This window comes from Podarcis melisellensis (assembly GCF_964234715.1).
Source record: "Podarcis melisellensis genome assembly, chromosome: 2".
In the NCBI taxonomy this organism is placed as follows: Eukaryota; Metazoa; Chordata; class Lepidosauria; order Squamata; family Lacertidae; genus Podarcis; species Podarcis melisellensis.
Genome location: NC_138529.1, coordinates 116,626,182 through 116,638,490, shown reverse-complemented (window position 1 = coordinate 116,638,490; position 12,309 = coordinate 116,626,182). Strand labels below are relative to the sequence as shown.

General features: G+C 46.7%; 2 protein-coding genes across 5 annotated transcripts in view; one reads left to right on the top strand and one right to left on the bottom strand.

The window, feature by feature from the left end:
- LOC309364535 (uncharacterized protein) overlaps positions 1-12,309 on the top strand; it is a 140,853-nt gene that overhangs the window by 47,685 nt on the left and 80,859 nt on the right. The gene's annotated exons all lie outside the window — the stretch shown is intronic.
- Positions 2,220-8,449, bottom strand: LOC309364536 (uncharacterized protein). 3 transcript variants are annotated; one of them, XM_081902034.1, is made up of 4 exons: positions 8,128-8,449; positions 5,457-6,489; positions 4,497-4,611; positions 2,220-3,573 (listed from the first exon to the last, which is right to left on the bottom strand). In XM_081902034.1, exons 2-4 carry the CDS (start codon positions 6,276-6,278, stop codon positions 2,498-2,500), a joined length of 2,013 nt encoding a protein of 670 aa, XP_081758160.1. In that variant the 5' UTR covers positions 6,279-6,489; positions 8,128-8,449; the 3' UTR covers positions 2,220-2,497. The 3 variants fall into 3 exon arrangements, with proteins under 3 accessions (XP_081758160.1, XP_081758161.1, XP_081758162.1); XM_081902035.1 differs by having other exon boundaries at positions 8,141-8,449; XM_081902036.1 differs by having other exon boundaries at positions 8,000-8,131.

Below are 12,309 nucleotides of genomic sequence, written 5' to 3'. Positions count from 1 at the left end.
TCGCTTCCATACATCACTACCCGCCTATCCTAGGCTTTGTAGTTTATTGAGGGTGCTGGGAATTGTAGTTCTGCAAACTACAACTCCCAGGATTTTTTGTGGGGAAGCCTTGTGCTATGAAAGCAGGACGTGTGTGCAGCTGCTGTCCTCATCTCTTCCTGAAATGAAGCGAAGCTCTTCCCTGAAATTCACACTGCAAGTTCCTAGCGGCAGGGGACTGTGTTTTTGTATTTGTTTTTTTTTTAAAGCAAACAGCACTGTGAGCATTATCCATTCCTAATAAAATTATTTTTATCGAAAATGGTGCAGATCTCCTGCTTCTACATCCGAGGCAGCTGCCACTCTCAACACTTTAATCCTGGGATGTCATGTCTAGGTCAGTCTTGCCTATGCCCTTTGACCTGTCACAACACTTTAATCCTGGGAACTGTAGTTTGTTAAGAGTGCTGAGAAAATCAGGAACCGACCCGATGAAAAATTCCAAAAGGACTGGAGCAAATTTATTACTTGAAAGAAAACTATTTATATGAAAACATTTGTAGCATCAACGTGAAATGTTTTGTAATGTGAAATCAAGATGCCGATTTATAAATGAGATTGGGATTTCTTAAGGTTAAAATATGATAACGAAGTAATTATGGAAATGCGATAGATATGTTAAATGTTATAGGGATGTCAGAAAGAGGGATGGAAGGAAGTCAAAGCTCACTTTGAGCAAATAATATAAGTTGTGAATGTGAGTAATGAATTAAAATGGAAAATGGAAAACTCAATAAAAATTGATACTGTACAGTATATATGTATAAAAAGAGAGTGCTGAGAGTTGTTAGAAGGCCCCTCACAGAGCTAGGACAATTCATCAACCGATCCCTCTTGCTGGGGAGCTGTGGGAGTTGCAGTTCTGTGAGAGAAATAGGAAAAATAGGGGTTTCCTAACTTCTCTCCGCACCCTTAAAAAACTACAGTTCCCACAGCTCTTTGGGAAAGCAGTGTGGTACTTTAAATGGACCGTGCAAAATCACCTTTTAGACCTGTAATTTTGTCTCAAAGGGAAAAGACAGGCAAAGAAAGAGAGAATAAAACAGATAACTTTTTTATTAAGCATTAAGGATATTTCTTTAGTCTAGAGCAAGGGTGGGCCTGTGGACTACCACCTCCATCATTCCTTGCCATTGGCGATCTTCGTTAGGGCTGATGGGAGTCGGAGTCCAACAAGGAATTAGCCACCCCATCTGCGGAACTCCCTGCCACAAGGCCTTAAACCTCCCCCAATCTGGTGCCCTCCAGATATTGCTGGACTCCCAAGTCCCATCATCCCAGACCACTGGCTGTGTTGGCTGGGGCTGACTGGAGCTGAGGTGGGGGGAGCCTGGGGGGGAAAGCCGACTGATGGTTCAGAGTGGTGGGAGCTTTAGTTCAACAGTATCTTGGGGTGGAGAGGCGCTCGATCAAACATATATTAAAACTGATTTAATCTGCTTATTTAATTAATTTAACGGACGCTGCAGCTCTCGTGAGGAGGGGAAGATTAAACCATGGGAAGGGGAGGTATCTTAAGATAATGCTGCAGGCATCTGATGAAATGGTGCATAAAAGCATCCGCTATCAAAAATATTTAAATCTCAAAAGGTATCGCAAAGTATTTTTGCAAAGCAACAATTTCACTGCCAATTCATCTTTTAAGAATCAGATTTCACAGTTAAATCACAGTTAAGCCATCCAAACAACAATTTCATCGGGGTGGGGGGAAATCAATGCTGATTCATCTGGTCATAACTTATTATTAAAATGACTCTAGAAGGTCCAATTCCTTTCCGCCCCTTTCCCTTTCACCCCCCCTTTTTTTTGGTCCTCTAAACCTCCAAGCCACTTTGGTCTTTCTGCCGAAACCCCTCACCGAAGGCACTATGCAAGCACCTAGTGTTGCTTCCAGACTTATAACCTTCCTGCAAGGTTTACCGTAGTTATTTGCTGCTATTTAATGGTTTACTCTTTGATTTTAATGGATTGTTGTATACTGCTTTCTTTGATACAAGTTATGTGAAAAGTTATTCTCATTTTTCTTGTATCGGATCAGATTGTTATTGCTAACATTTGACATTTTATTGTATTAATAATAATAATAATAATAATAATAATTTATTGGTACCCTGCCCATCTGGCTGGGTCTCCCCAGCCACTCTGGGCAGCTTCCAACAAAGATTAAAAATACATTAAAATATGTGTCAGAAGCCACTCAGAGTGGGTATAAATAATCAGATGGGTGGGGTATAAATAATAAAGTTGTTGTTGTTGTTAAGGTAGATCAATATCATCTGCCCCACATATTGCGGATGAGAGGGGCTGAGTGCGGGAGCAGAAACGAGAGAGAGGATTGCCCAAGTCTTCCTAACGAATTTGTGGACTGGAGGGAAACAGTCAACGTGCAAAGGCCTAAGCTCCATATAAATTTAAAAAATTAACGTAATTTACCCGCCTTATAAAATTAAGGGGGGTTTCAGGCCGTCGTTGCCGCTTTTGTGCTGGCGTGGCTCAGCTTGTGTTTCATAAGGTGCGACCTGTCGGTGAAGCTGTCCCCGCAATCTAAGCATTTGTACGACTTGAACCCTTTGTGGGTGTTTTGGTGGAAGCTGAGGTGCGAGCTCTGGGTGAACGACTTCCCGCAGGTGAGGCACTTGTGAGGCTTCTCCCCGGTGTGGATCTTCTGGTGCTTGCGAAGGTTGGAGGACTGGCTGAAGCCCTTCCCGCAGGTGGGGCACTTGTGGGCCTTCTCCCCCGTGTGGGTCACCCTGTGCTTCAGGAAGCTGGACCGGTGATCGAAGGCCTTCCCGCAGGTAGGGCACTGGTAGGCCCGCTCCGCCGCGTGAGTCCGCCGGTGCGCGCGGAGGAGCGGGAGCTCGCCGAAGCTCTCCCCGCACCGCGAGCACCGGTAGGTCTTCCCGCCAGCGTGCGCCTTGCGGTGCTGGCAAAACTTGGCGCGCTGGCCGAAGCTCTTCCCGCAATCGGGGCACCGGTAGATCGGGGCGCCCACGTGCATTTTCATGTGCTTCTGGAGGTTGGACGACTGGTGGAAGCCCTTGCCGCAGTCCCCGCATTTGTAGGGCTTCTCGCCCGTGTGCAGGCGCCTGTGCTTCGTGAGGTGAGAGCGCGCCCGGAAGGCCTTCTGGCAGTAGGAGCATTCGTAGGGCTTCTCGCCGGTGTGGATGAGGTGGTGCTGGGACAGGTAGGAGCGCCGGCAGAAACTCTTCCCGCACTCGGAGCATTTGTAGGGTCCTGGCCCAGGGCGGAGGCCCAGCGGCGGCTTCGGTTTGACGCTATTCCCATTTGGGGAGGCGGTGGCCTCGGTCTCCGGGGTCCCTGGCAGCTCCCAGGCAGCTGTTTTCTTTGGACTTGCTTCTGTCCCTCTTGCCAGCCCATTAGGACTTCTGGGTACTTCTTCCTGATTGTTGGACGAGGGAATGTCTCGCCCTGGGCTTTGCAGCGGCGGTCCCTGGGGTTCTCGCTGCAAGGAACTTTCTAAGAGGTGGCGGGTCTTTGCGTCCTCAGAAACGGGCTCGTCTAGCAGGGGTTTGCCTGCAAAGAGGAAGAAAGAACATGGCACAACTTTTAAAACGTCGACACATTATTTAATTAGAATTGCAGAAGCGGCTGAGTTCCCAAAGGGCATCAAGTTCCTCTCCCAGCCAATGCAGAAAATAGTTATTGTATTATTTTTATTTGTTTTACTTTATTTTAATTTTTATTTATTGCATTGATTAATCACCAGGTTAATAATTCTCTGGAATTGTAGAGTTGGAAGGAGACCTCAAAGGCATCTTAGTCTAGCTCCCACCCTTACCCTTAAAGGTAAAGGGATCCCTGACCATTAGGTCAAGTTGCAGATGACTCTGGGGTTGCGGCACTCATCTCGCTTTATTGGCCGAGGGAGCCGGTGTACAGCTTCCAGGTCATGTGGCCAGCATGACTAAGCCGCTTCTGGCGAGCCAGAGCAGCGCACGGAAACTCCGTTTACCTTCCCGCGAGAGCGGTACCTATTTATCTACTTGCACTTTGATGTGCTTTCGAACTGCTAGGTTGGCAGGAGCAGGGACCGAGCAACGGGAGCTCACCCCATCGTGGGGATTCGAACTGCCGACCTTCTGATCACTGCCGACCTTCTGATCGGCAAGTCCTAGGCTCTGTGGTTTAACCCACAGCGCCACCCGCGTCCCTTCCCTTACTCTAACCCCAACCCTAACCCTAACCTTAACCCTCCTCTTCTTCCTCCCATGTGCCCCCTGTGGCTTCCTCAGATCTGATCTAGAGGGTAAGGAGAAGCCCCAGAACAGAATTATGGGAGAAGTCCCAGAAGAACGGAAAGGAGCATTATGGGAATTGGAGTCGTGCAAGAACACCTGAATTTCCAGCATGCCAGAAATGGGGATTGTGGGAATTGGAGTCATCTAATAACACAGATTTCTCCATCCCTGGTCTAACGAAGAAGAAGACAGCCTTACACAACAGAAAACCAGCATGGTTAGCATCACTGATCTCCCAGCTGGGCCCCAGCACCTCTTCGGGCTCCAGAACCTCCTCTTCCTTGGGGGGATTCACATTCGCCTCTGTAGGCACCTGAATCAGGCACAAAATACAGCAAGAAAAATCAAGAGTGTGGCCGCTGTGAGCTTAAATCGGATTTGGCACCCGCCAATCGCGCTGAAAGTTGTCAATATAATATTATTATTTATTGAATTTATATACTGCCCTATACCTGGAGGTCTCAGGGCGATTCACAAAAAGATCACAATATATAAAATCAAAATCTAAACCACAACCCAATAACAACCCCCCAGAAAGTGCCACATTTTAAAAGTGTATAGGATGTCAGTCAGGTCAACCAAAGGCCTGGTTAAAAACGGATGTTTTTGCCTGCCGCCTAAAGGTGTGTAGTGAAGTCAAGAGGTGAACTTTCCTGGGGAGAACATTCCACATGTGGGGAGCCACTACAGAGAAGGCCCTGTTCTCGCGTTGCCACCATCTGGACCTCCCGAGGAGGTGGCACACGAAGGAGGGCCTCAGAAGATGACCTCAGGGTCCGGGTAGGTTCATATGGCAAGAGGCAATCACCAACCTTTCTAGGCCAGAGGACACAATTGGAATTTCAAGAAAATGGCCGCCCGTCACAAAACGGCTCCCCAGTGGAGGGCGGCACGACACAAAACAGCTATGTTGGCTGTGTGTCGCGTCACACAAAATGGCTGTCACATTGATATTGATGAAGACCTTTCGTGGCCAAGACCAACAACGTCCATTGTTGGGGAATGCAAGTGCAGAGAGGGCAGTTGACCTCAGGTCCTGCTAAGGATCCATTGTGAGATTAAGATGCTAGACGAGATGGTCCAGGTTCTTCTGTACGTTCCCCACCCCATTCCTGAGATTTAACAGAATTATAATGGGGGTTCACTACCCTGTCTCACCTGCTGCTCCTGTTCCTCCACCTGCAGCTGCCTCAGCAGGAAATCCTCCGCCAGGGCCACCGCCTGGGAGCAGGTCTCTGGGCCACGATCCCTGACCCAACTCTGGATCTCCACTGGCAGGATGGCCAGGAACTGCTCCAGGATCAGCAACTCCAGGATCTGCTCCTTGGAGTGCCTCTCCACCTTCAACCACCGCCAGCACAGATCCTGGAGGCAGCTGTAGGCCCCTCTCGGCCCCTCGGCTTCCTGGTAGCAGAAGCGCCGGAAGTACTGGCGGTTCTTCTCCCTGGTGAGGGCGTCCCCGCGCAAGATGGCCGCCTTCACTTTCCCATAATCCTCTCTGTCTCTGGCCTCCAGGCTCCAAAAGGCCCGCTCAGCTTCCCCGCTGAGGGCCGGCAGCAGCCTGGCCGCCCACTCTTCCTGGGGCCACCGGCAGGCTTGGGCCACTTGCTCAAAGGAGGCAAGAAAGGCCTTGGCGTCGTCCCAGGGGGTGGGCTCCTCCGGAAGCTGGGTGGCCTCCCACCTCAAGTTGGGGGACTCCAAGGTCCCCAGGAACTCTTGCCACTGGCTCTCCCATTCCTGAAGGAGCCCTTCGCCTGGAACCTGCGTCAGCTGTCTCCCTGATGCCTTGCGAAGCAATTCCTGAATGCTCCCCGCCTGGAAGACGCGAGGGGCTCTTTCGGACCCTTTCGCCCCAATCTCGGGTTCAAATTCTGAGAAGCTTGTCTCCTCTGTTTTGATCTTGGGCCGTCCTTCCTGCCCGGAAGGGACTTCTTCTCGGGAATCCGGCGATGCCATGACAAACCCCTCTGCCATTTCCATTGCCCACCACCCAAAGATAAGGATGGGGAATCTTCCTCCTGAACCTTGGAAGCTAAAAAAAGTCCTAAGCCTGCTGGACCAGTGACCTGATTCTGTAGAAGGGCAGTTATAGCTGTTGGAGCAGTAATAGGTGCCCAGTTCTCCTCGGGTGGCGTCTATTGTTTTCTTGCCAAAGATGCGGTGAAAACTCCAGAATAAACACCAAATCTGCCTGCAGGAGAAAAGAACACAGACCAAACTATTTTATTTATTTATTTAGAAGAATAGATATAAAACCCCCAGTTCTTTTTTATTTATTTAGTGTGGCAGTGTCCAGTAAAATCATGGAAATATCACAGAATATCCTATACCCTTTTATTCTTATTATTTCTTAATTTGTTATTTGCATTTTCAGAAACATCCTATACGCTTTCAAATGTGTTTCTGAGATGGGGTGGCAGGGAAGGTGGGTTTTATTGTTTTGGTTGTTGTTGCTCTCTTTATTACATATTTTGTGGTTTTATCTTGTATCTTCATGGTGTGAACTGTCCTGAGATCTATGGATTAATAATAATAATTAATAATAATAATAATAATAAATAATAATAATTTATTTATACCCCGCCCATCTGGCTGGGTTTTCCCAGCCACGGTGGGCGGCTTCCAACAAAATACTAAAATACAATAACCTATTAAACATTAAAAGCTTCCCTAAACAAGGCTACCTTCAGATGTCTTCTACAGGTTTGGTAGTTATTTTTCTCTTTGACATCTGGTGGGAGGGCGTTCCACAGGGCAGGCGCCACCACTGAGAAGGCCCTCTGCCTGGTTCCCTGTAACTTGGCTTCTCGCAGCGCACAGTATAGGTGAAGGGCGGTATAGAAGTTTAATAAATAATAATAATAATTAAAATAATTAAAAAACGTTTAAAAACCTTAACACTATCAAATCATAAAATACAGGACGAATGACTGACATGGAATCAAATGAATTCTCTTCAAAGTCTTGGAGAAACAGCAGACAACAAAATACCAGGATGGCAGGTCTCTTTCTGATTTCCACAGGAACAGTTATTTAAAGGTGTTATCCTACCACTTTAAACAGCCATGGCTTCCCACAAATAATCCTGGGAAGTATAGTTTGCTAAGGGTAGAGAGCGGTTTATTTATCATTCTACATTTTACATTTACATAAATTACAGAGTTTAAACCATACAAGCATATTCAACTTCCCTTCACTCCCTTCTATGGTTCATTTTATTTTCCCTTTACTGCCACATATTCTAATTAATCCTCACTTTTCCTCTCCTGGTTTTCCCTTCCATTATAAATTAACTGCTCAATTTATTTTAGTTTAAAGTGGTTTACAGTAGTTTTTCGAACATTCCGCAATTCCCCATTATTATTTTTAAAGTTCTTTCTTCCTGATCACTTATTCTTCCAGTTAAACTAGCCATTTCTACATGTTCCATCAATTTCGTCTGCCAGCGGGTGCTGAGAGATGTTAGGAGACCAGTGTGGCTTAAAAACCATTCCCTCTTGCCAGGGAAATCTTGGGAATTGTAGCTCTGCAGGCATGGAAATAGAAAATGTCACCTGAGAGCTCTCAGCAGCTCCCTGACAAAACAGTGTTTCCCGAATTCTTTGGGTGAATGTTCCTATGTCAGCAGAGGGCTGCTGCCTCTCAGATCATCTGCTTTCCATGCACAATGTCCCCTCGGCATGTCCAGGTAAGAAACACACCTGATACGCTGGGGAGCTGCTGCCAGCCAGTGTCGACAGCACTAGGGTAGATGCACCAAGGGTCAGAATGTGGGGACAAGGCAGCTTTTCTAGGGGGCACCACCTCAGCTTTCCTCTTCTCCACTCACCAGCCAGCTTCACCTTGAATCTCCGGCTAGGAGAAAGTCTCAAGACAGCCAGCTTTCTGTTTCCAGTAAGTAAAAGAGGAAATAATTAAGGGAAGGAGGTGGAGGAACCGGAAAAGCAGATATTCTCTTTTTTAAAACATGACTTCTCACATGCACACCTCTCTAGGAATGGCACATTTGCTACTTTAACCCTTCCCATGTGCGGGGGACACTTGGTGCATGAAAAAATTATCCTCATAGACCCTCCACCAGGGGTCAGAAAACTCTTTCAGCAGGGGGCCGGTCCACTGTCCCTCAGACCTTGTGGGGGGCCGGACTATATTTTGAAAAAATATATGAACAAATTCCTATGCCCCACAAATACCCCAGAGATACATTTTAAATAAAAGGACATATTCTATTCATGTAAAAATACCAGGCAGCCCCCACAAATAACCCAGCTGCATTTTCAATACAGTGGTACCTCGGGTTACATACACTTCAGGTTACAGATGCTTCAGGTTACAGACTCCAGAAATAGTACCTCGGGTTAAGAACTTTGTTTCAGGATGAGAACAGAAATCGTGCGGCGGCAGCAGGAGGCCCCATTAGCTAAAGTGGTGCTTCAGGTTAAGAACAGTTTCAGGTTAAGAACGGACCTCCGGGACAAATTAAGTACTTAACCCGAGGTACCACTGTAAAAGGACACATTCTACTCATGTAAAAACACGCTGATTCCTGGACCGTCCGCGGGCCGGATTTAGAAGGCGATTGGGCCGGATCCGGCCCCCGGGCCTTAGTTTGCCTACGCATGCTCCACACTAAGGGTTGATGGGCTACATAGGGGTCAACTTCTAGGTGCCAAAGTCCCTTTGGGGACCCAGTAAAATACAGTGGTACCTCGGGTTAAGAACTTAATTCATTCTGGAGGTCCGTTCTAATCTGAAACTGTTCTTATCCTGAAGCACCACTTTAAGTAATGGGGCCTCCCGCTGCCGCTGCACTGCCAGAGCACGATTTCTGTTCTCATCCTGAAGCAAAGTTCTTAACCCGAGGCACTATTTCTGGTTTAGCGGGGTCTGTAACCTGAAGCGTTTGTAACCTGAGGTACCACTGTATTTTATACAAGTGATGAGCTGTAATTCAGCTTCATTGGGTGGGCCCCCATTGGGTCTCCTAGGAGGAGAAGGACCTCTATAACCAGCAGGGTTACCCAGGGAGGAGGAATGAGGAAAGGTTCAGGACAGGTGAACGCAAGTCATTCCTCACACAGTGGAAGCTTTGAACTGTGGAACTCCCTCCCACAGGAGTGTTGTTGTTGCCAACAGATTCGGAAGACTTTTAAAAAGGGCCGGGCAAATTCATGAGCAAGGCTACCCGTGGCCACTAGAGCAATGTTCTTGCACCTCTGAATTTCCTGCAGCAGGGATGAAGAAACTCCCCGATGGCATGTAAAATAGTTTGGTCTTTTCAAAGTGGCGACAATAGCATCAACTGGAGAATCGGAGAAGCGTCGAGTTGGAAGGGACCCTGAGGGTCATCTAGTCCAACCCCCAGCAATGTGGGGGAGGAGGGGGTTTACAGGTTTGTGTGCATTATTATTATTATTTGCTCTTGTTATTTTTAGGCATTTTGTTATTTTTATGTTGAGAGCAGATGATGTGTGGTATATTATTATTATTATTATTATTATTATTATTATTATTATTATTATTATTATTATTTATATACCGCCCTATACCCGGAGGTCTCAGGGCGGTTCACAAAAAAGATCACAAGATATAAAATCAAAATAAAAACAATAACCCAATAACATCCCTCCCCCCAAAGAAGAGCCACATTTTAAAAAGGTATAGGATGTCAATCAGGTCAACCAAATATACAAATTTAATTAATTTAAAAAGCATCCATGACAGATGGCCAGATGAATTAAGGAAAGGAAAGGAAAGGAAAGGAAAGGAAAGGAAAGGAAAGGAAAGGAAAGGAAAGGAAGGAAAGAAAGAAAGAAAGAAAGAAAGAAAGAAAGAAAGAAAGAAAGAAAGAAAGAAAGAAAGAAAGAAAGAAAGAAGGCTCTAATTAACAGAGTCGTTCGTTCATTTCGGTTGTATGCTACAGAAAACAATGAATTCCGCAAAGGGAAACATTAGCAAAGTATATTACACTACAATGAACAATATATTTAAAGGTGAGGTTCACAATCCTGCTGCCTTATCCTGCTTTTTTAAAGAGATGTGATCTGATCATCTGGGTTGCTTGGCGCCTGGTCGCAGGAACAGCTGCCTCGTCCTGCATTGCAGGGGGTTGGACTAGATGACCCTCGGGACCCCTTCCAACAACTCTACAATTCTGGGATTTCTATGGCTCCTGAAATACCGTTCCTAGGGGGATGGAGGTAATTTGCGTCCTTCGCATCTGTTACCCTAAACCAAAATTTCCTTTGCACCTCCTGATCCAGCCGGGCTCATCTTCTCACCGCCTGCCGGCTTGTTGGGGGTTAAATCGAGAGACGCGCGGCGTCCTAGAGAGGCAGCGAAAGGAGGAAGGGGCGGCCGCTTCCTGCCCTGGCAAAGCGACGCCAGGGGAGCGCCAGGAGGAGTCATGAGATGGAGCGCGGGATTCAAAGCAAGTGGGTTGGGTGTATCTTTTTGCGTGTTTTCAAGTTGTCTGGAAGGAGAAGCCCTGCTGCAGGGACACAGGAAGCTGCCTTATACAGATTAGGTACTGGCCCACCTACTATTGCAGGCACAGACTGGCAGCAGCCCTGCAGGCGGGAGCGTTTGACCAGCCCTAGCCAGGACACGTGTCACTTCAGGTGGTGAAATTTAGGGGGTTATTTTTTTGGGGGGGGAATCAGCAATGGGTCTTAAAAATACGTTGCACCCTCAAAGGGTGCACCTTCATTATCTCCAATGACAGCCACAAAAAATGGGTGTGAGGAATTCAAACCTGCTTTTATTTTTGTGAGCGGGCAACTTTTGTAGCCGAGAGAGATTGTCTTCCATAAACACGGTTTTAACAGTGAGTCCGTAAGTGACTGTGTCCACACATCCTTCCACAGTGGGGATATAGGTTTCCGGGCAGCAGTTGATCACGGTGAGAGTTTGCCAAATGTGCCTTCCTCTTAGCACATTTTTCCCTTTCGCCTGAGGTCCTGAGTTCGAGTGTCTTCAAAGCCTTTGGAGCGCTCGCAGGCCAGGGTTTCCCAGTTGTCAGTGTTTATACTACATTTTTAAAGATTTGCCTTGAATCTTTAAACGTCTTTTGTTGACCACCAGCATTACGCTTTGCAGTTTTAAGTTCAGAATAGGGTCAACGTTTGGTAAAGAAGCACATAAGCTCCTTTCGGAAAACCGAAGACATTGCCTTTTAAAAATGACAGGTGAGGCTAAATGATAATAGTGAAAAAATAAATTAAAAAGAGTAACATATAATAGAGAATCTCAAAAAGAGCATTGTTGTCTTCCATACAATAAAAGTATAAGGTTGTGGGTGTGTAACCCATCAAAGGACAGTATATAAGCCAGAAGGAAAAGTTGCAACCACCTCTGTTTTTGCAACTACTCTATAGGGCTCAGACCTCCTACGGATTGCTGCCTAGAGAAGTGTGTGTAACTGTAGAAGCTGCTGTAAGTGTTTCTCTTGCCAAATAAAGAGTTGGGATGGGCTGTGACAAAGCAGAAGAAAAAGGTGGGAGGCTCATGGAGACAACAGGTACCCGGTACATCAGTCGCCCAAGATGGGAAGAGCTTGCAGACTTCTTACTCTGACGATTTCTTACAACAAAAAATCACAAAAACGTAACACCAAATGACAGCCGAATTAAAGCCTCTCAAATATTAAAGCTAGAAATAATTGGGGGGGGGGGGGAAACCTAGCTAATACCATGTTAACTTTAAAACTAGTTCAACACATCCTAAGACCTGGACGTGCTCAGTAGGTGGAGCATGAGACTCTTAATCTCAGGGTCATGGGTGTGAGCCCCATATTGGGCAAAAGATTCCAGCACTGCAGGGGGTTGGACTAGATTACCCTTGGGGTCTCTTCCAACTGTATGATTTTATGAAACACCTGGGAGAATGGAGATGTTTCAAAGGGGTGCCGGAATAAGAGTTAGAGGCTAATGGGAGGCCCTGCCTGAGAGAGACAAGCATAGACTGGATGTTCCCACTCCTGATACAGTGTAAGGTGTTCATACACCTCCCA

Bases quoted from the DNA above. Each gene is read 5' to 3' on its own strand.
- LOC309364536 (XM_081902034.1), bottom strand. From the start codon at position 6,278: ATGGAAATGGCAGAGGGGTTTGTCATGGCATCGCCGGATTCCCGAGAA. The intron at 4,612-5,456 runs GTGAGACAGGGT...TGCCTGATTCAG, and splicing joins TGGAGGAACAGGAGCAGCAG to GTGCCTACAGAGGCGAATGT. The intron at 3,574-4,496 runs GTAAGGCTGTCT...TCCTCTTTGCAG, and splicing joins CCATGCTGGTTTTCTGTTGT to GCAAACCCCTGCTAGACGAG.